This window comes from Cyprinodon tularosa, unplaced genomic scaffold, assembly GCF_016077235.1.
Source record: "Cyprinodon tularosa strain WSP-4 unplaced genomic scaffold, ASM1607723v1 ctg57, whole genome shotgun sequence".
NCBI classification, from domain to species: domain Eukaryota; kingdom Metazoa; phylum Chordata; class Actinopteri; order Cyprinodontiformes; family Cyprinodontidae; genus Cyprinodon; species Cyprinodon tularosa.
The window spans coordinates 1,409,147-1,436,864 of NW_024039307.1; the positions used below are offsets into that span (position 1 = coordinate 1,409,147).

The 27,718-nt window shown below is 39.4% G+C and overlaps 2 protein-coding genes across 4 annotated transcripts; one reads left to right on the forward strand and one right to left on the reverse strand.

The window, feature by feature from the left end:
- The first annotated feature begins 1,981 nt into the window (after positions 1 to 1,981).
- Positions 1,982 to 9,144, forward strand: ca6 (carbonic anhydrase VI). Its single transcript, XM_038305953.1, has 10 exons — positions 1,982 to 2,140; positions 2,713 to 2,892; positions 4,135 to 4,283; positions 4,396 to 4,491; positions 5,844 to 5,910; positions 6,035 to 6,192; positions 6,270 to 6,396; positions 6,500 to 6,583; positions 6,671 to 6,700; positions 7,910 to 9,144. Exons 1-10 carry the CDS (start codon positions 2,050 to 2,052, stop codon positions 8,542 to 8,544), a joined length of 1,617 nt encoding a protein of 538 aa, XP_038161881.1. The 5' UTR covers positions 1,982 to 2,049; the 3' UTR covers positions 8,545 to 9,144.
- slc2a1a (solute carrier family 2 member 1a) lies at positions 7,588 to 27,411 on the reverse strand. Of its 3 annotated transcripts, none has more exons than XM_038305954.1 (13): positions 27,306 to 27,411; positions 20,659 to 20,776; positions 20,466 to 20,564; positions 20,214 to 20,374; positions 20,007 to 20,131; positions 17,290 to 17,442; positions 17,081 to 17,206; positions 16,811 to 16,998; positions 16,573 to 16,683; positions 16,377 to 16,478; positions 12,989 to 13,064; positions 12,659 to 12,786; positions 7,588 to 9,581 (listed from the first exon to the last, which is right to left on the reverse strand). In XM_038305954.1, exons 2-13 carry the CDS (start codon positions 20,701 to 20,703, stop codon positions 9,357 to 9,359), a joined length of 1,539 nt encoding a protein of 512 aa, XP_038161882.1. In that variant the 5' UTR covers positions 20,704 to 20,776; positions 27,306 to 27,411; the 3' UTR covers positions 7,588 to 9,356. The 3 variants fall into 3 exon arrangements, with proteins under 3 accessions (XP_038161882.1, XP_038161884.1, XP_038161885.1); XM_038305956.1 differs by having other exon boundaries at positions 20,659 to 20,730; positions 27,306 to 27,409; XM_038305957.1 differs by having other exon boundaries at positions 20,659 to 20,705; positions 27,306 to 27,401.
- Between the last annotated feature and the right edge of the window lie 307 nt (positions 27,412 to 27,718).

Consider the following 27,718-nt stretch of genomic DNA (forward strand, 5'->3'; position numbering starts at 1 on the left):
TACTGCTTCAGTTTTTATAACAACAATTTGTATATACTCCAGAGTGTTATAAAGAGTGATCAGCTTAACAGTTCCAAAGTTAATATTTGCCTAGAAAATGAACTTTATCCTCCAAAACACATTTCAACATCATTGCAGCCCTGCCTTAAAAGGACCAGCTAACACCGTTTCAGTGATTTCTCCATTAACACAGGTGTGGGTGGTGACCAGGACAGGGCTGGAGATCAATCTGTCATGATTAAGTAAGAATGACACCACTGGACACTTTAAAAAGAGGCTGGTGCTTGGAATTGTTTCTCTTCTGTGAACCATGGTTATCTCTAAAGAAACACACGCATCATTGCACTGCACAAAAATGGCCTAACAGGAAAGAGAAAGCAAGACAGATTGCACCTCAGTCAACAATCTATCGAATCATCAAGAACTTCAAGGAGAGAGGTTTCATTGTTGCCAAAAAGGCTCCAGGGCACCCAAGAAAGACCAGCAAGCGCCAGGACCGTCTCTTAAAAGTGTTTGAGCTGCGGGATCGGGCTACCAGCAGTGCAGAGCTTGCTCAGGAATGGCAGCAGGCAGGTGTGAGTGCACCTGCACGCACTGTGAGGCGGAGACTCTTGGAACAAGGCCTGGTCTCAAGGAGGGCGGCAAAGAGGCCACTTCTCTCAACATATTCTCATTATCAGTTCGTATGAAATCGTACGAAAAGTTATGCACAGTATTTCGTACGTTTCTGACATTTTTCCTCGAAAAAACATATCAGTGCGCATGCGCAGCCAGACAGACGAAAAAAGCAGATCAGCGGTAGGACGTAAAACTGGGACGGACAGTGCAATAATTACTTCATGATGTCTCTCACTAGGTTGCTTGCTGTTTTGTATGTTAGAGTTAAGGTTAGGGTGAGGGTTAGAGTTAATTGTATGTTAAATTTTATAGTATTGAATGGTGCGTAAGATGCGCATGCGCATGGATATCTTGTCTCGAGGCAAGACGTAAAAATACGATGAAATACGACGAAATACGACGAAAAAAACGTCAAAAATTTACGAAATGCTGTGCATAACTTTTCGTACGATTTCATACGAACTGATAATGAGAATCTCTCCAGGAAAAACATCAGGGACAGACTGAAAAACTCCGGAGAATGTCCTCCGAGAGCAACTTCTCCCAACCGTCCAAGAGCAGTTTGGTGATGAACGATGCCTTTTCCAGCATGATGGAGCACCTTGCCATACAGCAAAGGTGATATCTAACTGGCCCATGGAACAAAACATAGATATTTTGGGTCCATGGCCTGAAAACTCCCCTGATATTAATCCCATTGAAAACTTGTAGTACATTATTAAGAGATGGGTGAACAAACGAAAACCTAGGAATTCTGACAAAATGCAAGCATTGATTGTGCAAGAATGGACTGCTATCAGTCAGGATTTGGTTCAGAAGTTGATTGAGAGCATGCCAGGGAGACTTGCAGAGGTCCTGAAGAAGAGGGGTCAACACTGCAAATTTTGACTTGCTGCATTAACTCAATCTAACTGTCATTAAAAGCTTTAGTTACTCATAATATGATAGCAATTGTATTTCTGTATGTGATGACAACATCTGACATACATGCATGAAAACCAGAGGGTAGCAGATCATGTGAAAATATGATATTTGTGTCATTCTCAATACTTTTGGCCATAACTACAGGGCACTTAGCAAAACAATCTCTTCCTGCACATAAAGGGAAATAAATGTGAGAAGAAAAAAAAATATGATTCTTAAAAAGACCAAAGTTAACAAATGAATTTGTGATGTAAAAAGTAGATGTTCTTAATAAGCAGACAGTCATTTTTTAATGTACCATAACAGTTCAAGCCTGAACTAAATTAGAAACACATTTCAGATAAGTGTCAGATTAAGTGGTTGCCTTCCAGTCACTTTGGTACTGATGGGAAGCGCTCTGGGCGGGTTCAGCTGAGCCTTCAACACCTCCCCCACCACATGCGGGTTAAATACAGAGAGCAGCCCTCTGCGGGGTGTCGGTGTCCTGCGTGACTGATCCAAGGCACCATGATGGAGATCTTCTCCGCGTTTGTCTCCGCCGCTCTTGTCTGCCTGGTCAACGCTGGAGCCCACACTGATATACACTGGACATACAAAGGTGGGCTTATTTTGCGCTCGGAATATTTACAAAATAACGTTTTACCTGATTAAATGTGATCCTGATGCGTAAAACGTGCGTAAAATGGTACCGCGTGGATTCTTTACCCCATATTAACCACAAAAACACAACCCATAAAACTTGGGGGGTTTGTTTTATTTTTGTGTAAATCAAGTAAAATTGTTACGATCTGTTTTACATGAACCTGGGCTGTCGGATCACCGCTTCTTTGCCCTGCGCTGTGAATTTGCTAATTGCGTTTTTGGGAAACTGCTGCCTTGTCATTTAGAGCTTGTTAGGGCAGCTTTGGGAACAAATTACAGCTGCTGTTAATATTCAGCGGTGAATAACCTACCACGCAATAAACAATGGGAATATCCAGCTGAACAGGTTCTGTGCGCTCCGTTTAATCCTTCTACAAACAAAAGCTTAATACTTTAAATAGACTTTAACATAATCTAAAGGAACGATGCTGCTTAATATCTGCAGTCATCCGTGCTACCTATATTTTAGGTTCTCGGTTTTTTTTCTCTCTAATTATCACTGACTATGAATTAATACTTTCACCACAGAGGGATCCTTGGATCAGATGCACTGGGCAACCAAATTCCCAGACTGTGGAGGCAAGAAGCAATCACCTATAGACATCCAGCGGCGCAATGTCAGGTTTAACCCAGACATGTTAAAGCTGGAGCTGAGTGGGTATGAGGCTCAGAAAGGACTTTTCCGCATGACCAACAACGGACACACAGGTAAGAGGTTTTTCATCATTGGGGCTTTTTATTCTTGTGTTTTATGTCAGTCTAATTATGTTTTTTTTTTCATTCTGTTCTCTTGTTCCCTGGTAAGTTCATACAATTCCAACTTCAGTTACATGTCTTCCAAAGTATTAATAGTTATTACTCAAATAGAACTAGAATCCTACTGTTTAAAAATCCCAAAGTATAATTTTTAAAACAACTCAAAATTTAAAAGTAACAGTAATGCAGGAAAAATGAGATATGCTTTACTGCACTGGCCTATTAAATGAAAATCTTTCCATAATTCTGGATGTTAATTTCCTTAAACTTCATTTTCTTAGTTTAAAAACTAATGGCAACAGTGTCAAATATATCTTTTCATCCATGAAACTTAAATTTCAGCCAGTAGCACAAAAAAAGATGGTGGGCCAATCAGGAGCTTGTTGGGGGTCTAAACTCAGGGAAGCGGGCTTCAGGTTAAGCTGTGGCTTTCTGCTCGTGGAATGTCTGTGTAGCGTGACATTGTTTTTGAAAAGTAAAAAGTGCAGGGGACAAAAACGCTTGTTTGAAAAAAAAGCAGGGGACATGTCCCCCCCCATCCCCCCCGAAAATTACGTCCATGTTTACATCATCATGAATAACTATTTATTTTGGTATGTGGCGACAAGTTGGTGCAGTACTGAAGCAAACCACAAAAAAATTGTTTGGATAAAACAAATTATTTTGATAGTTTTTATTTTTTATACCAACACGCCATAATGAAATTGAGGTAAAATGAAACAAAACTAACAAATCTATTTTTAAAATTTAAGGAGTAGAAAGTAGAGATTATTGCAAAAAATGTGAGGAGAAGAAGTAAAAATTTGTCTAAAAGATAATTAATCCAGTAAAGTTTAGATAGGCAAAATTTCTACTTGAATAAGGTAACAAAGTATTTGTACTTAGTTATTTGACACCTCTGTAATCAACCACCTGCTACCGGTTCAGTAATCAAGTCTAGTATCTAATTTATTTGAAATAAAAAAGTATTTCCTCCCTTTATGTGGGTCCTGCTCTACACGTTTTATAAGTCAGCAATGAACTAGCATAGAAACAATAGAAACACACATTGCACAATAGCTTTCTTTTTCTTTTTATAAGCACCGAGCTTATTGTTTATTTGAAGCTGTCTTTGAATAAATAGGTTTGGAGGGCTGCTGCAAATGAACAATTAAGTATTAAAGGTCGTTGATGAAATGTTAATGTGGCCCTCAGTTCAAATCGACCTGCCTGACACGATGAAGATCACCAAGGGCCTCCCGGGAGAGTTCACAGCTGTCCAGATGCACCTGCACTGGGGTGGCCAGGACTCTGAGCTGAGTGGAGCGGAGCACACCATAGACGGCGTCCGCTACATGGCAGAGGTAGGCTTTGAAACCAGAAATAAAAGAATGATTTATTCAATTCCTGGAAAATATTCAATAAATATATTTTTTTTTGTCCCTTTTAAATCTGACGTGTTTGTGTCTCTTGCAGCTCCACGTCGTTCATTACAATTCTAAGAAGTACAAGAGCTTCTCTGAGGCCAAAGATAAGCCGGATGGGTTGGCGGTGCTTGCGTTTGTCTATGATGTATGTGAGCCACAAAGACATTCCTCTGCTTGTCTGCTCAGCACCTTAATCAGCTCTGAGAGCACTTAGAAAAACAAATGAGCATTTGTTCTGTTAGAGGCAGTTTTAAACATTTCTTTGTGCAGAAAAAAGCTACAAACAATAAACAGCTGGCTTTTGAAGTAAGTTTTTCTCACCATGATACATTGAAGGTGCAGCTAGATAACTGAGACATGTCTGAGCTATAAGAAACTTTCTTCCCCGTGCTTTAAGGTCATTGTGGCAGCAATGGCTCAGCTGGCATCCACTCTGACAGCAGCAAAGACCAAGCTGCCCTTTGAACAACTAAGATGACTTCCACAATTTAGATAAAGTGCGCCTTTTGCAGAGTTTTTATTTTTTACTTGCTCAAACAAGTCATCCTCATTTTGAAGTTAAAAGAGAATGAAGTAGGTTTTGCTTTAAAGATGAGGAAGTAAATAACTTGCCAGCAGAAGTCAGCTCTTGATTTATTATAAACTTAGATTAGCAAGAGGCCAGGGCTAAAGGCAGCAAGAACTACAAAAAAAGCTAATCTCTCAAACATCAGGGGGGAGTGGCGCCGGGTGGTTAGGGCATAGAGCTTGGAATTCAGAGGTTCTGAGTTCAAGCCCCACTCCCACAGACTGTCACTCTGGATCCCTGAGCAAAACCCTTAACCCAACACTGCTCCCCGGGGCGCCACACAATGGCAGCCCACTGGGCTGGGTTAAATGCAGAGGTAAATTTCTCCAATGTTAGATCAATAAAGTTCAATTATTTTTTAAAGGTTTTTGCAAACTCTTTTATAACCCATATAGCTCTTGTCAACATTACTTTAATGGTAAATAGTTTGTACAATCTTGTGTAAAAATGACTTTAAGGACTTTTAAAATTGAGCTGTTTCCAAGATGGGACAGAATCCATGTTGTTTTTGACCTTCTTATTTGACCATTACCTGTTAGCCTCTTGTACTTTGTAATCTTAATTTAAATCAAAAGAAGAAGCCAGTGGGTATTTGTTGCTGATAACATTACTGCTTATATCTTTTTACATTTGAACAATCTGCTAAACATCTCCTTACCCTGTCAAAGTTTGCTTGATCTCTCTAGTACTTGCGCCACACCTACTTGCAGTTTGTACAGATGTTATTTTAAGCGTTAAAATGGACCATATAGTCAACAAATGTGAAACATCTTGTGTTTACTAAGTGGGGTTTGTTTTGTTATTCTTTGATGCCGGAACCTAATGAGTTGTTTCAGTACTTTTATCTAAAGTGAAACCACTCAGCTCATTTCAAAAGGCTTTTTCCTTGATGTGATTAAAGATGATTAAAATGCTCTCCCTTTTTCCAGGATGGTCATTTTGAGAACACCTACTACAGTGATTTTATATCAAACCTGGGGAAAATCCAGTTTGCAGGTGAGTTTCCCCAACATGCACATGCTTTCCCGCATGGTATTCGTTTAACGCATGTGCAAAGTTGTCTTTCTGCAGCCTAAGCTCCAGAGAGCTCCTTTAACTTGCTGTTGTGTTTCCCTGTCAGGCCAGTCTATGAACATTTCCAACCTCGATGTGCGCTCCATGCTTCCAGAGAACCTCAGTAACTTCTTTAGGTATGAGGGCTCCCTCACCACCCCCCCCTGCCACGAGAGCATCATCTGGACCGTGTTCGACACGCCTATCACTTTGTCACAGAACCAGGTACGGTGGAGTGAACGCGTGAGACTAAAATGGGTCTTTGTTGTTTCATTAATTTGCCATATTGCCGCCGCACCCAGATCAACAAGCTGGAGAGTTCTCTAATGGACTTGGATAACAAGACTCTGTGGAATGACTACCGTATCGCTCAGCCACTCAACGACCGCGTCGTAGAGTCCTCTTTCCTGCCACCCCTCGGGAAAGGAAGTGTGTGATAATGCTTTTTTTTTCAAATGCTTATTTTATAGATGACTTGTGAATTTGCAGAGCTGGTTTCAAAGCCATCTTTGTTTACCTTTTACCTCCTCAGCTTTTTGTCGGCAAGAAGAAATCGAATCCAGGCTCCACAGGATCGAGGGTCTGATAACTTCTCTTGGAAAGAATATGTATTCAGGTGCTTAAACTTTTGGATGCAAGTACAAAAAATGTAAATCCTCTCCTAACCTTCTGAACCATTAATCTTTTTTTTTATTTCTAATAGGAGGGCGATCTTTGAGACCCTTCAAACCTGGTAAATGTTTTTATATTTACTACCAGTGTTTTTATTATAATAGCATATACTCCCACGAAATACTCATCTGGCTGCTGAAAAACATCTGCTGACTTCTTCTTTATGTGTATTTAGATTGTTGACATCACAAGAGCGTACAAAAGCTAGCTAGAGTACTTTCTGGCTGCTGAGTGTTTAGACAAATATTTCCTTATCTTCCCTTTGGTCGTAAGTGATGTGCAAAACTGTGTTCTTTACACATTTGCAGCCACTTTATTAGGAACACCCTGCTAGTATCAGGTTGGACAGGTGATTGGCTGATTGGTGGAAGTTGCTTTTTTTAATTGAACCTTAAAAAATGCTTATGTCTCTGAAGATCTTTCAGATCTCGCCTTACACTGCAAAACTAATCAAGAAATAAGTCCACATTTCTTAAATTAAGTGCATTAACCTTTGATTTGAGTAGGTAAATAAGATGATTTGCCAATGGAATGCCTATTTTGACTCTTTAAATAAGATATTTAGATAATAACTGGCGACCTGTCCAGGGTGTACCCCGCCTCTCACCGGTAGACAGCTGGAGATAGGCACCAGCACCCCTCCCTCGCGACCCCACCTGGGATAAGCGTGATGGAAAATGGATGAATGTCTTGCTCAGATGGCAAAGAGTCTCACTTATCTCCTCTCTTCAAGACAAAAATGCACCTATTTTAAGAAAAAATTACCTATTGAGATTTAAATTTCCCCATTGTATGGTCTGCCAAGGTCTCCACAAGCTGCTTTTGTGTTTTATTTCTGCCATATTTTTCCTAAAATGCATTCAGTATTCTGAAATACTACTTAAGTGTTTTACTCCAGCTATACAGAATACTAGTAAATGTACATGTTGAGGGAAAAATGCAAATTGTGAAGATTGAATAAGAAAGGCTTTATTTTCATAACAGACTGCATACACAAGCTTTTTACAGGACAAAGAGAAGCATAAAAATGATAAGATCTCAGGGCGGCAGGCGAGATGCTGGTATCTGTTATATGATGTCATCAGAGGCACAATATTCTATCTGTATTAAATAAAAGTGTTCAGCTAAATGGAAATCAATCCAAAAAGACTGACATGTGACTAAAATGAATGGAAATATGAGTAAAATGTCTGCTTATCAGCTTTAAAACTATGATTCAAAGGTGTGTTTTGCTTCTCCAGCCTGATGAAAGCTTTATTATCTCCATCAGAACACAGTGACCTCTTCCCTCTGGTGCTCAGCTTCGATGATAAAAACGCTGATACATACGCTCTGGCTCAACTCAGCAAGCCCATGGATCTGGACGCCTTCACTGTCTGCATGCATGTTCTCCTCAAGGGTAGAGGGGTCAACACGGTCATCTCCTACTCCAGCAACGGCCATGATAACGAGCTGATGGTCTCCATCACTGACGATACCAATGTGAGGGAGGTGGGTCTGTGGATCAGCAACGAGTTCGTCAACATGCCCCACAGCTTGAAGACCCAAGACTGGACCAACTACTGCGTCACCTGGTCGTCCCACTCAGGCGGGGTGGACCTGTGGATCAACGGGATGGGCGGGGAGCAGAGGCACCTCCAAAGCAGCCACATGATCAGCCCTGGCGGTACGCTCATACTAGGCAAAGACCAGGACGGATATCTGGGAATCTCCAACACAGACGCCTTTGTGGGTAAAATGACGGATGTCAACATCTGGGACTATGTGCTGACCACAGCAGAGATCCGAGACCAGTTTTTGTGCCAGAAAAACGGCACTATTGCGGGGAATGTGTTGAGCTGGGGAAGCAGCAAACTACGCATTTTTGGGGGAGTGCAGCTGGACAACCAGTACAGATGTTCCTAAAGTGGCTTCTACATTTTCAAAATAAATTGCTAAAATTCAAACTTTCCATGTAAACTATGTGAGTTTTTGGGATTCCAACATGATTATAAAAACACTCCCATCATAGTCATAATATCTGTGAGACAAACCAACACCTTATATTTATTCACCCCATAATGTCACCCACTGCTGCTTCACTTCAGCTAGAATATGGGCTCAGATGTGTTTCTTCAATACGCTTGTAAATCATCTTTGCAGGTGAAGGAATTCAGGGTGTAAATTGGGGTATGGGCTCAATACCTCAGCAGTAAGCAGCAATTAAATGTAGTTATTTTAGTCACATTTTTCAACATATCAATGTTTATTTCCTAAAGTCTACTTATTTCCCATGGAAAGTTTCCGAATTTTGCAACCATTCTGCTGAAAACCCTGTCCTGCTTGTGAAATGAGCTCACAAGCTGCAAAACATCCCATCTAATGGTATGACCTTAGTAAATGGTGATGGTAATAAAAGATAAAATGCATATCAGGCTCTTGCAGTTCAATGTTTAAAATGTTTCATAGCTTCATCCATGTATCCATGTCTGTGCATCATAAATAAAGGCCTACGTTAAAAGTTTATGTTTTTTTGTTTTGTGTTTTAAAATACTGTCACATCTTTGCAACTATTAAATATTTTTAACCTGCTGAAGAATGTTAAAAACTAATTGTGCCAAAATTAACCAGCCTGAGTCTGAATCCCTACAAAGATAGCGGAGTCAAAATTAAACCTCTGAAATCCCTCTCTGCATCCTGTAGCTAAAATTTTCCTCTCAGTTCTCTCGTTCATGTAGTCAGAAGGCTTTGCTCCTTTCTGAATTATCCAGGCTCTCTTTGCTGTCCTTAAGAGGCAGATCTCCATCCCCGACTTTGATCTCCGTTTTGTTCCGCTTGGCGAACATCTGGGAAACCTCCAGGAAGGTCTTGTTCTTGGTTTCAGGCAGCACCATCCAGATGTAGATCAGCGTGACCAGGCAGATGACGGAGAAAATGATGAAGCTGTAGGCACCGAGGCCTCTCTGAAAAATAAGGAAGGAGAGGAAAACTAATCTGTTTGTCCTCAGGAGGAGAGGTTGTAAATATGTCAGGGAGACACAGCTGGCCATAAACAGAAGATAGATAGTATGATTTCTTGTATGGAAAAAACTGTTCTACCCCCTAAACACATTCCTTACTTGTTTGCTTTATTCATTCATATTTTTCTACATCTAGAAGGTTCCAACAATCTGTTTATCAAAAAGAGAGCAGCTTGAGCCATAAATAACGGAGGAAATATCTTCTTACTTAAGTGGCCTAATTAGTACTGATTTACAAACTTAATGATGTTACATCTAGAACTAGCTGATGTAAACTTTTACATTTTCTTTGATAAAAGATCTTAGACAGGCTTGTGCCTGTAAACTCATATGTTCACACTCTCAGATGTCTCACATTCAATTTAGCATTAAAAGTTTTCAAAATATATAAACTGGGGATATTTTTTTTGTTTTGTTTTTACAGAGTTACAGAGTTGTTTGCCATATTACAATCACAAACTTTTCAGCGTTTTGTGGTATTTGACAAAAAGTAAAGAATAAATCTCCATTTAGAATGAGCTTGTTACCCATTCTAAATGGCACCAGCTATCTGCTTTAATCTGTAAACAACTTTCAGATCTGGATTAGACTCGATCCTGTAACAGGAACTTGCTTTGATCTAAACCCTCCATTGTAACCCTGGCTGTAGTTCAGGGGCTTTGTCCTGTAGGAAACTTAATCTACACTCCTGCCTCCAGTTTTTCACAAACTAACATGTTTTCTTCCTTCAGCACTGCCTAGGACATCAGTCTCCCTATCATTTCAAACCAGTTCTCCCTGTTCCCTTTAGAGGAAAAGCAAGACACAGCATGCTGCTGCCACCACTGTGCTTCACTCTCAGCCTGTGGGGGCGAGCAGTCATAGTTTTCCACCTTAAATAACAATGTGCATCTAACCATCTAACAAGATCATGTTCTTTCATGTTTACACTCTGCCTTACATGGTTTTTGGTAAACTGAAAACATGACTTAATGACTTCCTTTTCCAGCTGCTTTTCATAAAGGCCAGAAGTGTGGAATTTATAACAAAATGACCTGAGCAGTAGATCTCTGCAGCTCCTCCTGAGGGCTTCTTGGCCTTGTAACTCTCCTTGTCCAATCAGTTCAGCTGGATTTCCATGTTTTCATTAGGTCTGCCATTATGTAATACTTTACTGAATTTTGTTTTATAAAAAATACAGCAAATATGTCAACATGCCACACTAACCTTTCAAAATCTACTTTACAGTTAGCCAGTTAGTAAAAGCAGACCATGTATAATCACACTGATGAATTTTACACAGGAGGCTGTATTTCACTTAGTCAGAAGATAATATTACACCAGAAGTGTGAGTCTGGGAGTTTTACCGTGGAGCCTAAAACTGCAAGCTTGGCAGTGATATTAAACCTTCTTTCCAATATTTCAAAAATGACCTCCATAATATTCTACACCAGTCTTGGAAAGCAGGGCAGGTCAAGAGAATATGTAGAATAGATCCTCCCTCTTCATTACATCTCCAGCAAGCGTCTTTAGGAATAAACTTTCATTTATGGAGTTGTTGAGGGGTTCTATGTCATCGATGAAAGATTTTAATTGAATAATTACTAATTTCTTTATACATTGTGTTTACATTTGGTAAACATGAGTGCCAATCACCTTCAGAGATGTCCAGGGCCATGTCTTCAGTTGAGTTTTTTAACCTTTGATAATGAGTCACCCAATTGAATAATCAACATTTTGTATATGTTAGAGGTAACACCTTTGCCACTGGCCAGCGTACAAAGCAAGATTTCAACAAAGCTGCCTGAAGGACATCTGAGAGGGCTTCCCAGCCATTTGGACAATAAACTACTTAATTGGAAATATCTCCAAAATTGGTTGTGAGGCAAATTATACCATACTTCTTCTATTTCTAAACTTTTTGGTTTTTTTAAATGATCTCCATGTTGCTGTTTGTTCACTAATATTACCTAATAAAATAAAACTGAGTGGACCCAATTTACTAAACTGGTGAGTGTCACAGTCTTGGTTTTCCATTTGTTGTTCTCTGCTGCCCTCTTGTGTCCTCTTTCCCTTGCTCTGTTTTCTGCTCTGCCCTCACCTGTTTTCAATCCCCTCGTTAGCCCTCTCTTTGTCTCTGTCCCCTTTAAAAGCCTCCTCTTCAGTTCCTGTTTGCTGGATCCTCGTCTAACGTCTGTCTGCTTACCTCGTCTCTCCCTGGCTCCTAGAGTTTGGTTTTCCCCTGATGTCTCCTTGGTTCGGATTCATTTGTTATTTTTGTTGGATTTTTGATTCCTGCCTCAGTTCCTGTGAACCTCATTAAACCCACCTAAATTCACCTCTGCCTACCTGCCTCTGCATTTGGTTCCTCCAAACCAACACCAAAATCCTGACAGTGAGTTTTATAACGCAACCTAAGTCCTTTTAAAGATTGCCTAAAACAAGAAGTTCCAATAAAACACATTTAGTTGTGGGTTTGTATTGTCACAAAATGTAAGAAAGCTTAAGAGATTTAAATACTTTAAATCATTTGAATAACTTTTTTTTTCATCTTATTACTGTGATTTGCTTTGCTTTCACTTTCACAGAGATTTATGCAATTTTATTACATAAATTCCCATTTACTTGTTTTTAGATAATTTTAAACCTATTAAATGAACATTATATGACGCATATTCTTAAGTTAATTAGTGATAGAGCTAATGAATTTAAAATGCATAAATGTTGGGTTTATGTATTCAGAATTGATCAATTATACTTACTCAAAGTTATAATTAAGGAGTGTGATGATTATGATGATTGTTTATTTCAAACAAATATGCTTTTTTATTCAAAGGAAAATGGGCCATGTGAGGTTTATTTCATAGGTTTGTGTTAAAATGAACTAAAAAAAAAAAAACAAATGGGAATTTGTTATGTAATAAATTTACATAAATCTTAAAATCTGTGTGAAATATTTTGTGAGTGTTGAATATCAGAAAAATCTACACATAAACATTAGGAGTTGGTCTAATAAGTCTCTGCTCCTTCGCATAACCAACCTCCATGAAGGGGAAAATTAGGCCGACAGCAAAGTTGGAGATCCAGTGGACGGAGCCTCCGACCATGAAAGCTGCTGGCCGGGCCGACTGCCTGAACATCTCAGTGGTCACCACGTTGGGAATGGGACCTGCCGAGTACAACGTTACTCTAAACACTGCAACAAACAATCCTTCTACTAGAGCCACAGAGAGGAGGCTGACATCAAGCACACCAAAGCGCTGAGTTTACTAAATCTGTGATTACATGTCTGGTCCAAGCAGCACTTCAGCTAATGGAGCAGCTGCTGTAACCAGCATCTGAGTAAATAACCACAGGTGGGTCAGGCTTACTGGGACCGATGGCATGTCCTATGACGTAGATGATGACACACGCGATGCTGATGTAAGGCATCCATGACACGTTTTCCTGTCAACAGAAATAAAAAAAAACATTGTCATTAATCACATAATTAGTTCTCAACAGAAACATAGAACTGTGTCCGGCCATGATAACCATGCAGTGGTTTCAGGAGGGACTGTGCTCTGGGTCAGTCTGTTTATAATTCATGCTCTCCCCTGGATTTTCTGAAACATCAACAGAGATGCAAGATATATTTTTTTCTCAAAGCAGAAGTGATCTGCAGGAGTGGAATATAAAACATTGCAGAACAGCTGCTGTTATTAGGCCCTCACATTTTAGTTATTTCTGTGATTAAAACAACTAAAAATACAGTAGTTCTAAAACTGGCAATTATTTTCAATAAAGTTCTACATTTTCCAACAGTTTTCTTATTTTATCATATATCCTTTGTGGTTTTGTTACTATGGCTTTATTTTCCTTGTGTCCATGTCCTTCTTTACTGATGTTTTGATTGAATTGATCCTGTACAGGTGCTGGTCATAAAATTAGAATATCATGAAAAAGTAGATTGATTTCAGTAATTCCATTTAAAAAGTGAAACTTGTATATTATATTCATACATTACATACAAACTCATATATTTCAGATGTTTATTTTGTTTAATTTTGATGATTACAAATGACAACAAATGAAAATCTCAAATTCATCATATCAGAAAATTAGAATATTGTGAAAAGGTTCAAAATTGATGGCCCCTGGTGCCACACTCTAATCAGCTAATTAACTCAAACCACCTGCAAAAGCCTTTAAATGGTCTTTCAGTCTAGTTCTATAGGCTACACAATCATGGGGAAGACTGCTGACTTGACAGTTGTCCAAAAGACGACCATCGACACCTTGCACAAGGAGGGCAAGACACAAAAGGTCATCGCTAAAGAGGCTGGCTGTTCACAGAGCTCAGTGTCCAAGCACATTAATAGAGAGGCGAAGGGAAGGAAAAGATGTGGTCGAAAAAAGTGTACAAGCAAGAGAGATAACCGCACCCTGGAGAGGATTGTGAAACAAAACCCATTCAAAAATGTGGGGGAGATTCACAAAGAGTGGACTGCAGCTGGAGTGAGTGCTTCAAGAACCACCACACACAGACGTATGAAAGACATGGGTTTCTGCTGTCGCATTCCTTGTGTCAAGCCACTCTTGAACCACAGACAGCGTCAGAAGCGTCTTGCCTGGGCTAAAGAGAAACAGGACTGGACTGCTGGTGAGTGGTCCAAAGTCATGTTCTCTGATGAAAGTAAATTTTGCATTTCCTTTGGAAATCAAGGTCCCAGAGTCTGGAGGAAAAGAAGAGAGGCACTTCATCCACGTTGCTTGAAGTCCAGTGTAAAGTTTCCACAGTCAGTGATGGTTTGGGGTGCCATGTCATCTGCTGGTGTTGGTCCATTGTGTTTTCTGAGGTCCAGGGTCAACGCAGCCACATACCAGGAAGTTTTAGAGCACTTCATGCTTCCTGCAGCTGACCAACTTTTTGGAGATGCAGATTTCATTTTCCAACAGGACTTGGCACCTGCACACAGTGCCAAAGCTACCAGTACCTGGTTGAAGGACCATGGTATCCCTGTTCTTAATTGGCCAGCAAACTCTCCTGACCTTAACCCCATAGAAAATCTATGGGGTATTGTGAAGAAGAAGATGCAATACACCAGACCCAACAATTCAGAAGAGCTAAAAGCCACTATTAGAGCAACCTGGGCTATCATAACACCTGAGCAGTGCCACAGACTGATCGACTCCATGCCACGCCGCATTGCTGCAGTAATACAGGCCAAAGGAGGCCCAACTAAATACTGAGTGCTGTACATGCTCATACTTTTCATGTTCATACTTTTCAGTTGGCCAACATTTCTATAAATCCTTTGTTTTTATTGGTCTTCAGTAATATTCTAATTTTCTGATATGATGAATTTGAGATTTTCATTTGTTGTCATTTGTAATCATCAAAATTAAACAAAATAAACATCTGAAATATATGAGTTTGTATGTAATGTATGAATATAATATACAAGTTTCACTTTTTAAATGGAATTACTGAAATCAATCTACTTTTTCATGATATTCTAATTTTATGACCAGCACCTGTATTACTTTTCACATGTTAGTTAAATGAGTTAGCTTTTTTGATTTTCATATTAATTGTGGCTGTGAAAACTATAGCTGAGAAGAAATGCAATACTTTGAGAACTCTTCTATGTCATTTTTTGAAACTGAACAGAACTGAACTGAACAGAGTTTCTTATAGGTTTCTATTAATGTAAAACATTTTATCCCAACAAAAAGAAATAAGCAGGAGCTTTATCCTCCTTCAGCACCCTTCAGTTACTTAACAATACAGCCTTTATTCTGATAATATTTATTCAGGGAATGAAAATTATCCAATAGTTTCAGGGTTTTTTTTTCTAAATAATTAGATTGCACACTGATTAACAGCCTTAAACAAATATACCACAAACATCTTTGTAAAACATACTAATCACAGTGAATTTGAACTTTGCATAATAATCCATTACTTCCTGTTTCTTTTGGCGTACAAAGATGTTGTGCTACAGAGGCTACTTCTCTGACTCACTTTCGAAAACAGGAAAGACCATAGAGCATGTGTGCTCTGTGATGCTGTAGACTTGTATCTCCTGCAAAAACCTCTGGAAACATTGTTAGAGTGCACCATGAAGCTTTAACCCCCAAATCTTGTCAACTCTGGTTAGTAAAATCTAATATTAGGTTAACAGAGACGTCCAAGGCCAAAACCACAGCTAAAAAAGAAGACTAAAAATGATGAAAAAAAATGTAACCACCAGTTTTTAATCTGAAGATGAAACACATTTAGGTTTCTCTAGGCTCTAAAGCTCACTAACAAGTCCTACTCTGAATGGTCGAAGGTCAGACTGAAATCCAAGTGAGATGCCTTAGCATGATCCAATGCTCCAATTGCAACTGACTTTTAAAAATCTAGTTAAGTATGGTGGCACAAATCCCTCCACTTGATGTTAAAGAGTCATTACCTATTTGCTGAACACTTGATGATTTTGCTGCTGAACAAGGTTGATATAACCAAATAATAGGTTAGGGGACAAAACAGGTTTTCACATATTAATTTGGCTTAGTTTATTTTTTTTAATTATTGTTGAAATTATTAATTAATTTATTTTAGCTACTCAGGCTGTTTGTGTTTGATTTTTGTTTGTTTGATGAAACTGTTTGATGTTTGATTATTTAAAACATTAAAACTGTGAATAAAAAAGAACAGAGAAGATCTGTGGATCAACCAGTAGAGGGCACCAGAGTGCCATCTTTAATTGGAGACCCACTGCAGCAGTTTACCTGGAAGTGAAGGGCCACAGTCAGCAGCACACAGGCCCCACAACAGATGCCAAACCCCAAAAGAAGGAGCAGCCGTCGGCCTGAGGACTCCACGATAAAGACCTGTGACAGAAAACGTCCTCTTCAGAACCAAGGCCTCTAACTGGTATAATCAGCTCTTCTACATTTGCAGTTTTTGTTATTCCAGGGTACCCACAGCCGCTATGGTCATGAAGACATTCACTGCACCTGTCCCCACTGTAACGTACTGGACGTCTTTCTCATTTACTCCTGCAGAACCATAAATACTGTCTGCATAGTAGTAGATCTGTAAAAGAAGTATTTTTTTAGGTTAAAGAACATAAAGCAACACAAGAGCAGGGATGCATCTGCTTCATATTGTAAAAAAACAACAAAGATCAGTGTGTTGAAGCACAAAGTGAAGGATGCCTCACCGCGTTGACCCCTGACAGCTGTTGGCCCATGTTCATAATGATGATGGAGATCAGCTGCCAGCGGAGAGACCTCTGGGACAGCAGGGACACCACCGACAGACGGCCCTCGGCCCGCTCCGACTGGTCCTCCAGATGCATCTCTTCCACCTCTGCATCCACATCATCCCAGCCGCGGAGACGCTGCAATGCTGAGAGGGACAAAACCCAGAACACGATTGAATTTACTTTTAAATCAGCCACATAAAGCAAATTTCACTCTTGTCTTCTCACCCTTCCGGCTGTTCTTCTCATCTCCCTTCTGGATGAGCATGTACCTGGGACTCTCTGGGAAGAAGGGCAGGAAAACCAGCTCTATCACTGCAGGAATGCCCGTCAAGCCGAGCATGATGGTCCAGCCTGGATCAGGACAGGTTTAATTTAAAGGCTGAGTGGGAGGAATAAAACAGCAGCAGCAGACATTTTCTAGGATTTATGAGGACCTGTGTTGTTGCCTAGTATGTTTCTGATGCCCATCACTTGTGCAGCCAGGATGCCAATGGTGATGAAGAGCTGTGGGACGATGCCAATAGCCCCTCTCAAGTTTTTGGGAGCGAGTTCTCCCAGATACATCGGCACCACGTTCGATGATAGACCTGCAAATATGAAGAGGTTCTGTCCCATTTTATGATTTCAAGTGAAAACCAATGCAAAGGGGTGCATACTTGTAAAGCAGAATATAAATAAGACATGAATTTTAAACTTTTTGCAAGATTAAAAAGTTTGCAGCTTTATTCAGCTCATTTTATCTCTACAAAAAATGTAAATGCACTTAAAGGCCAGAAAATATAATCTCAGTATTAATCCAGCTGTTGTATGAAGACCTCAGAGATCCGGCATAACAGCAAACCTGACAAAAAAAGTCTGTCCACATAAATGAGAGGCAACACAAGGACGACAATAATGAAACAGCTGCCTAAGACACTGTTTAGATAAGACAATCAAATTAGTAGAATACTCTATCGTATGATGTTCTATTAGTAGTTTGTCACAAGTCATATAAGATACAAAATAAACCATCTCTTGAAAGATGACAGCAAAATTGAACTTTCTGGCTAACTGAAAAGCTGATGGAAATCTAACCCTGCATATCACTGTGAATGCACCACGATAAGTAAAGGCGATGGCAGCATCATGCTGTGGGTATGCTATAGCTCATTATACACACTGAAGCTTGGTAACAGATACGATGCTTTGCAAAAGTTTTCAGCCCTCTTGAACATTTGGAAACTTTGTCACATTTCAGGCTCCAGATGTAAAGATACAAAACTTTTAAGAGTGAATAAGTGGGACAAAATAATGAAGTGAAATTAGATTTATTGGACAATTTAAACTTTTTTTAAACATAAATAAAATTGAAGAGTTTGGCGTGAAATATTAATCGGCCCCTTTATTTTCAGTGCAGCAAACTCTCTCCAGTTCAGTGAGGATCTCTGAATGATCCAATGTTGACCTAAATGACTGATGATGATAAACAGAATCCACCTGTGTGTAATCAAGTCTCTGTGTAAATGCACCTGCTCTGTGATAGACTGAGAGGTCTGATTAAAGTGCAGAGAGCATCATGAAGAACAAGAAACACACCAGGCAGGTCTGAGATACTGTTGTGAAGAAGCTTAAAGCTGGATTTAAACATCCCAAGGAGCTCTGTGCATGTGATAATATTGCAATAGCAGGAGTATCAGACAGCTGCAAATCTACAAAGACTTGGCTGTCCCTCTAAACTTTCAGCTCACACAAGGAAAAGACTGATTGGAGATGCAGCCAAGAGGCCCATGATGACTTTGGATGAACTGCAGAGATCTACAGCTGAGGTAGGAGACTCTGCCCTTAGGACAACAACCATTCGCATACGACTGTGATTACACAAATCTGGCCTTTATGGAAAAAAGCCATTTCTTATATCTATAAAAAGCCTAATTTAAAGTTTGCCACGAACCAGCTGGGAGACACAGCAAACATGTGAAAGAAGAAGCTCTGATCAGATGAAACCAAAATCAAACTTTTTGGTAGCAGTGCAAAACATTGTTTGGCATAAAAGCAACAAGGCTGAACACACCATCCCCACTGTCTAACATGGTAGTGGCAGCATTATGGTGCTGGCAGCATCAAGGAAAAATGGGCAAAAATGTCAGTATCTCGATGTTTAAACTGATAGAGACATAGCCCGAGCTTGCAGCTATAATTGCAAGTAAAGGAGAGTGAATAATTTTGCACACCCATTGTTTCAGTTTTATATTTGTTAAAAAAGTTTGAAATATCCAATAAATTTCGTTCCACTTAATGTTTGTGTCCCACTTGTTGATTCTTCTCAGAAAATTAAATTTTTATGTGTTTATGTTTGGAGCCTGAAATGTGGCAAGAGGTCTAAAGTTTAAGTTTAAGGGCACTAAATGCTTTTGCACAGCACTGTATCTCATATTGGTAGAGGCTGCAAAAGATGAACAGAGGTTCACTTTCCAGTAGGAAAACAACCAAATAAAATCACAGATCTGACTAATACAAATCAGGGGTTCCCAAACATTTCCAAACATTAAGGTCTGTGACCTTAAAAAACAGCAATGCAACTGACTGGCAACCCCCCAAAAAAGATAATTATGAATACTTCACCCTTTATTTCTACATATAAAGTTAAGAAATTAAATTCATATTCAACTATTTAACTCATTATGTGAACTATAATTATTTAAGGGGACTTTTAATGCATTTTAGTGCATTTTACAAACTAATTATATATTCAATATTTGAATAATATATGGGATAAATGCATGTTAAATGTATTTAATTGACGATTTTCACAGATGTTTGATATATTTTAGCCCTCCGTGTATCTAAAGGCTCACCCCACTCGGTGTCTCGTCACCCCGATAAGTCCTACTCCCACTTTGGGAACCTCTGTTTTAAAACTATTTATATTTAAACATTTTATAAACGTTCAAAGTCAAGATAACAATCTGTGACAAGAATAGAAATGGATTGGCAAAAATCAATACAGACTCTAAGAGCTAACTATGAATAAGGGCCTTCAGATTTTTATCTGTAAAAAAAAAAAGGCATCAGCTATGGAATAAATCCCAAAGTGACAAAATGCGAAAAAGCTCCATGAGTGTAAAAACTTTGCAGAGTACTGTCAAATAAAGTCAAATAAAAAATGTCCAACCTGCACATATCCCCACTATGAACCTGGCCACAATGATGATCTCATAGGACTTGGCGATCTCACTAACCCCCATCATGATCGCCGGGACGATGGAGAAGATGTTGTTGAAGAGAAGGGTGCCCTTTCTGTTGGAAGATGAAAGCAGATTTAAAACACTCTCTGCAGATGGATACAGAGTTGGCACGCTCGCTGTGAAGAAGTTTTCACCTGCCCAGCTTGTTAACCAGAGGAGCCACCATCAGAGATCCAAAGAAGCCTCCCAGAGGGTACATGGACACAGACACTGACCACAGGAGGGTCAAGAGGTTGTCCCCCATCGGTTCATCGTAACGATCTGTGTAGGTTTCGTTATAAAACTCCTGCATGAACTGCAAAGAAGCAGACAAGACCGAATGATGTGTCTCTAATAAACTCTAAGCATGAATGACTGCTAGAGGGAAAAAAACAAAAATAATTTACTGGTGCTGGAGAGTTGATCACAGCCACATTATACCCATACTGGAAGGATGAACCAAACGCAGAGATGAGAGTGGCCAGTGCCAGAACTGGTGTTAGTTTCTAATGTGGAGGACAAAAAGAGACTTCTTTCACAAACATCATCCATATTAGTTATTTACACCCCAACCAGACTAAACCCTGATGGTTAACTCACCCCTCTCCGTTCCACAGACTTCTCCAGCTCCTTACTCTCCTCCATGGCTGCGATTAGAGTTATTGTCACTTTCTGCAATCATAACTGTGTTTTGTTATTGCTGCAGCGCTCGCTCGCCCTTTGGACATGGGATCAGAGAGCGCAGTGAAGGTTTACAGCTGATTATTACTCCCAGGCTGCTGACATAGCTGTCATGCAGGGAAGTTATTTCAGTTTTATGGAATGGACATGAGATATATTGAATAATAGACTTGACTTGGTGTAGATATGCAAGCAGTGTCTTGCAAAAGTGCTCATACCACATTAAAACCACAAAGTTTTTTTTTGTTGTAATGTTAATGTCTGTAAACATCAGTTTTCCAGAAATACCATGATCTAGGTTGGATTTATATGCATTGGTCTATTTCTTCCTCTTGTAACTTCTCCAGCTGTTATTGTCATTACACTGTCACAAGTACCAAGCAATGAACAGAACTCTCTGGATTTGAACCATACCCTTCGGGAGCAGTGGGCTGCCATTGTGCAGTGCCCGGGGAGCAATGTGGGGTTAAAGGTCTTTTGCTTAGGGACTCAGAGTGGCAGTCTGTGGGAGTGGGGCTTGAACTAAGAACCTCTTGGATCCAAGCACAGTGCTGTAACCACCAGGCCACTACTCCCTAAACTTTAGGGCTGTTAGAAGGCGAAACCTCAGTTTGAAGACTCATGCAGCCTCTGATAGCCTTTTCCACCAGTGTTGTCTTGTCTTGAGCTCAATATACGTTTCTATCAACCCCCAAAGCAACTCCACAACATGATGCTTGCACCACCGTGTTTCCCTGTAGGATGGAGTGCAGAGTAAAAAGTGAAGCACTAGTTTTCTTCCTCAAAGAAGTAGGAACGATTGTTGAATTTTAGTCAGACCTCACTGGAGCTCCTTCTTAGTCGTACTTGCAGGGTCTGCAACATGGAAGGTGCAAAATGTAAACAGGATTTTCATGGTTTTCATTCAACACCAGCCTTCTACCTTTCTAAAAAGGCCAATCTCATGGAATGTGTTGTTAATGCCTGATCTGATCTGATCTGGAGCTTCCATAAAGTTACCGTACGCCTCTTGGCAGCTTCTCCAATGAATGCTAACAGCGTCCAGCCTATCAGTTAACACAGAAGACCATATATTGGTAATTCTGCAGTTGTGCAAATGTCTGTCCCTTTCCGGATATTTCCAGATTTGATCAGTAACATATTGTTTAACCTATCTCTTCCTCATATCTCTCTGAAGCTCTCCCCTCAGCCTGTCTGCTGTAATCCTTGGTCTTTATGAAGCTGTTGGTTCTGTAAGGAAACTCTGAGGCCTTCACGGAACTGCTGGGCTTGCCCAATTAGAAAACGGGCTGCACCTGGTGAAGGGATTTTTTTCAGGGCAAGTAGTCGCATGTGATTTATCAAGGGGGTTTAAAATCAAGGGGACTGAACACAAATGCTTTTCACACTTTTCAGTTCTTTGGACATAACATTTCTCATGCACTGAAGATTGTTGTGGAAACGTGACAAAATCCCTCTGTAACTATCACACCGCAACACTGCCTGAATTGATTAAACCAATAAGAGAGATTGCTGGCCATAAAAGGTAAATGATAAGGATAAGGCGACTTTACTACTTTTATAAAAGGAATTACAAGACTTTAAAGCTACAGTGTGTAATAATTACAGGCATATAAATTCAGAAATTTAATATATTATACATAACTATGTTATTTATCATCACCTATGAGCTCAGCCTTTTAACCATAACATTTGCGTTGCCTTAGAATTCGTTATTTATAATTACATAGGAGCGGGTCTCGCAGCCATGGAGGCTGACATCTTTGCGCTACGGCAGCGCAGAGGCAACAAACTAGCGATTGCGAGATCTCCCATGACGCTCGAAAATAACTACGGCAAGTTGAGAGAGATGAACTGAGACGGTACTGAACAGTAGATGGCAGTATTATGCCTGAGAAGCGTTTAGTCTGCCTGAAACCAAAGAAGAAGAAGAAGCAGGTATACTGCGCCTCGGTAACAAGAAAGGTAAACAAGGCGGCAGGCGTGAGTGACTTTGCAAACTGTTTGGCACTGTGTGGCCAAACATCAGACGAATGGAGGATCATGCCTACTCTGTATCACAACGAAAAGCGGCGGACACCGAACCCCCGTCATCTAAGAAGCGGAAACACGACGAGAATAAACGCAAGAGTGACAAGAAACGACAAAAAACACGGATCAACATTGGCACGGCATTTACACGATGGAAGTCACTGATGGAGGAAAAAGGTTTTCAAAGTGACGCTCAAGTTGCCAGTTTTCTCTTGGACAGGTAATTAATCCTATACACACAATTGTCTAATATCACTGCAGTTTTTGGAGTACAGGATGCTCAGACCTGTCTAAAACAATAACATGCTGCGTGATGATGCTGTTACTCTCCAGTATACTTATTCAGCAACGTCCCTGACGTTTCACAGGTAATGATTCAGTAATTTTCTGTAAAATAATTTTCTGGATATATACCTCGGTTACTTCTCTCCGGCTCCTTTGGAGATCTTCAAGCCTTTCCTCCTCTGCTCTCACCCCGCTGGCTCTCCTCTCTCGCCTGGCCCCAGCTGCACGCTCACCCCGGCCTCTCTGCCCTCTTCCTTTCCCTCTTCCTTGCCTTGTAACCCCCGTGCCACAAACAAGACTTGGACTCTGTAAACGGGGAATATATATTCTTCCAGCGAACACAATCTCGCTGTTAAACTAATGACTACAATTCCTTCGTCTGTTTATATCACCATGCAAAGCAGCTCACCAAAACGTCACAACGACGTAGAAAAAATAACGGGTATATTTATTATCTTAAGTCTACATGAAATCTATACCCTACACAGACTAATGAAATACTATCTGTAAAATTATCTATGTAAACAAACCTCATCACTTGAGAAGGTAGGTGATGCGGACGTCGTGGAAGACATTTTGTCCCGTAACGCTCGCCGTACTGTTGGGGGGGAGAAGCGGTGGGGGGGAGACGTTCATGTTGCTGCAGTCTGCAGTCTGACCGCTAGATGTCGCTGAAAATTACACACTGTAGCTTTAAAATAGGAATCCGTTGCCAGAACCGTCACTCCAGTTTATAGGATTTATCTGCCTTTATGTCATAATGAATAAGCTTCAAAGAGGGACCTTTTGCAGGAACAGAAATGGTGGATTTTTCTTTTTCTGTTGACTCTGTCTGCAACAGTTCACGTAGATATTACCTCCAAAACTGAGCATGCTTGTCCATAGAGGGTCCCTAAATCTGTTTGCTCTTCGAGCTGGAAGTCTTTTGTTTTAGGGATCTAAAAATAGATATGATTTTAGAGCCGAGCAAAGATGAAGTGTTAAGAATAGTTTGCTACATCTAAAACAAAGGTCCACTTCGTTAAGCCTCTCTCTAGTTTCACTGGTTTCTCTATTGTCTCACTTTATCATTTCAATAGGAACATACGGCAACATTTTCAGTATCACTCTTTCAACAGCTTGATGTGAAGATGTGAACTCTTACTAAAGATTTGTGAAAGACAAAGAGCACTTACTTTGTGGGTTTAATAGGTTACTTCTTGATTACTTAACAGGACTCACAAACTGTTTCCAGCTCTAAGAATCATGCAAAGAAAGTTGTTCTCTTACTGGAAAAAAACAGCTTCTTTCTGCCTACAGGAGTAAAATAGCAATGCATCTCTCCTTTCTACATTGTACACAATGCCTGTTTAGATAAATAATATAAAATAAAGTTTCTTGCATTCATAATGCTGGATGAGGAGGGGTAATATGAAATAATCACCAAAATGTAGATTAAAAAAGTATTTTTTAATCTTAAATACAAAATTTTTATTTTTTTTTAAACAACTTTGATATAATTACTGCTCTAAGTGGGTTGCTCTGTCAGCTAAAGGCATGTTTTACAGTCTCTATACTCAAGTTAACGATTAATCGATTACTATAAGAGTTGACAATTATTTTAAAAAATCCACTAATCACTGTTAATCCAATTAATTGTTTAAGCCCTAATCTCAAATGTTAAACATAAGAATATGTGATTCTACTGGCTGTAGTTTAAAGACTTTTCTATCAACCTTTTTTTTTTCCCCTCAGCTCTCTCATTAATTACCAAGATTGGAATTTTGGTCCTAAAAGCTCAGATTGTTTTAATTTTTTCTCTGTTTTTCTTCTCTTTACATGGTCTTAAGAGTTTGAACTAATTTTAAGAGCCACTGAAATATTTGATTTAGATCTTTTTAATATTTATGTCTATTTCTAATTTCTCTTTTTATATATTATTTTTCAACTTTAATGTAAATGGTTTAATGATTCTCTACTCTCTCTGTGAAGCACATTTTTCTGTTTTTAAATTTAAAAAGTCTTATATGAACCAAGGTATTTAATAAAAGTGTGTCAGTGGAGCTCCTCTATTATCCTAATTGTATGTTGACAGCAAACTTTACTAGTGATCAGTCAAAGAATAAAGTGAAGAAAGCTGTAAGAGCTGCAGTGTGAAATTTTCTGCTGTGGTTGCAATAACTTTTAGGGACAGGAGGTAGCGCTGATGTGCAGGACAGCGTCACATGATTCAGAGAAGGAGGATGTCACATGCTTGTTTTGCTCAAATATAAGTTTTCCTGGGACCTTAAAACCTTTAGATACAAAGCTGATCTTCTATTTGTTACATTTCTTTCTATTTTGTGTGTTGAACAGTGAATTTGAGAATTTGCTCCTACAACAACAAAATCAGCTTAATGAACAGCTCATGTTGAGTAAAAAAATAAATGAGTCCCTCCATAGAGAGCGGTCCCCACATCACCACATTTCAAAGGTACCCTGGACCTAATGAATTAACCGGGCAGAGAGCCAGCAGAGAAGATAGAGCACAAACTTCTTCCTTGAAGGGTTTCCACCAGCTCGAGGTTTTTCAATGTCAGCCAAATCACACAATGGATTAATTCCTGCAGGAAATACAGAGAGAGTGGGCCTTCTCTGTGTGCCCTGCTGCTCACAAGGACAAAGAAAGTTACAGCGGCCTGAAAAAATATTCATACCCCTTGGATTTTTGACATTATTGCATGTATTGCATCTATCTATCTATCTATCTATCTATCTATCTATCTATCTATCTATCTATCTATCTATCTATCTATCTATCTATCTATCTATCTATCTATCTATCTATCTATCTATCTATCTATCTATCTATCTATCTATCTATCTATCTATCTATCTATCTATCTATCTATCTATCTATCTATCTATCTATCTATCTATCTATCTATCTATCTATCTATCTATCTATCTATCTATCTATCTATCTATCTATCTATCTATCTATCTATCTATCTATCTATCTATCTATCTATCTATCTATCTATCTATCTATCTATCTATCTATCTATCTATCTATCTATCTATCTATCTATCTATCTATCTATCTATCTATCTATCTATCTATCTATCTATCTATCTATCTATCATCTATCTATCTATCTATCTATCTATCTATCTATCTATCTATCTATCTATCTATCTATCTATCTATCTATCTATCTATCTATCTATCTATCTATCTATCTATCTATCTATCTATCTATCTATCTATCTATCTATCTATCTATCTATCTATCTATCTATCTATCTATCTATCTATCTATCTATCTATCTATCTAGAGGATGCACATGTTACCTTGGCTGTGTGCATAATACAAAGGGGTTCTGGCACATTTGCAACAATGTGCGTCAAAGAGTTCATTGGTAAAACTTTTTTGCAGCTTGCAATTTTAAAACGTGTGACAGGCTCAGACAATGCTCTTGTGACAAGAGACCAAAGCTGCACCTTCTAAACTGCATGCTGTCTAACCCCGTTCAGCTCCCTCAAACATCATCCACACATAGAAACATGGTAGAGACAGCATTATGCTGTGCGCCTGAATAATTTCGCTATAGATACATACTCGGTCTTAGAGTTACTAAAATTAGTGTCAAGCAAGGAGATACACCTTTTAAACAAACTACATACCTTGAGCCAGAGAGGTTTAAAACAAACTATACAGACGAGTTAGAACGGTCAGTCATTGTCCAAATGTGACGTCTCCTGGAGAATCTGTTGCAGGACTTTCATTGCTCACATATACTTTCCCCAAAGGATTAATTTATTGCTCTAGATTTTATTTAAGGGGATCGGAATATCATTTTCTTGCCACTTTATAGTCACTAATGCTCTAGTCTTTGTTGGTCTATCATGTGTTAGGACTGCTGCAGTGAGGCAGTGCAGACTCAACATTCACACAGTCAGTTTTCCCATACTCGCTCTGTTCTCATTACTCCTATATTCCCAGCAATAGAGGATGAACTGTGCTCTCTGTCACATTACTCCAACTAAAAGTTGAACTGCTTGTTTTAATAAGATCAACGTAAACATCGGACACCGGATTAATGTATGGGAACCACATATTGTAAGATCACAACTGTTAAGTGTGTCAGCTTTGAGACTGAATAAAATTCACACATGCAGCAATATGATGCGTTAGTTTAAAGTACCACAGGTTTTTGAAGCTAACTGAGCTACAGCAGCTTTGGGTACAGAAAGCTGGCTTAAATTTCTTGAAACATGCTTTGTTTACCTCTGTTTCTTTGCCTGGTTTAACTCAACCGCTCCATTCTGTGTGGCAAAGAAATTTCCTCTTATGCTTGCCTAAAATGTGTGTCCTTCCACACAGCTGCATGTCATATATAGGGTACGTTCCTGTGCTATTTTCTTTCTCAGGCGGTGGCGTCATGAGGAGGCATCAGAGAGGGGTCATCACCAGCCTCTGACTTAAAGAAAAGCAAATCTCCTGCAGTACCCAAACAGCCAGATTTAGAAATAGCTGTTATGGTTATAAGTAAGGTCACTGGTCTGATCTGTGCTTGTTTTCTCAAGTTTATGCCCTCCTATGAATTTTTTCTGGTTTATTCATGTCCAGCAGACAGGAGTGTCCAGAAGCAGGGGTCAAGCAAGACATTTAGGGTCACGAGCGCAGCTCAGGTTGCAAGG

What these genes read in the sequence shown, in the direction of transcription:
- ca6 (XM_038305953.1), top strand. Translation starts at nt 2,050, where the DNA reads ATGATGGAGATCTTCTCCGCGTTTGTCTCCGCCGCTCTTGTCTGCCTG. An exon ending in GCGTCCGCTACATGGCAGAG is followed by an intron (nt 4,284 to 4,395) that starts GTAGGCTTTGAA and finishes TGTCTCTTGCAG; the next exon opens with CTCCACGTCGTTCATTACAA. An exon ending in GGGGAAAATCCAGTTTGCAG is followed by an intron (nt 5,911 to 6,034) that starts GTGAGTTTCCCC and finishes TTTCCCTGTCAG; the next exon opens with GCCAGTCTATGAACATTTCC.
- slc2a1a (XM_038305954.1), bottom strand. Translation starts at nt 20,703, where the DNA reads ATGGAGGAGAGTAAGGAGCTGGAGAAGTCTGTGGAACGGAGAGGG. An exon ending in TGAGAAGAACAGCCGGAAGG is followed by an intron (nt 16,999 to 17,080) that starts GTGAGAAGACAA and finishes TGTCCCTCTCAG; the next exon opens with CATTGCAGCGTCTCCGCGGC. An exon ending in CTGTGGCCCTTCACTTCCAG is followed by an intron (nt 13,065 to 16,376) that starts GTAAACTGCTGC and finishes TTCTGTTGACAG; the next exon opens with GAAAACGTGTCATGGATGCC.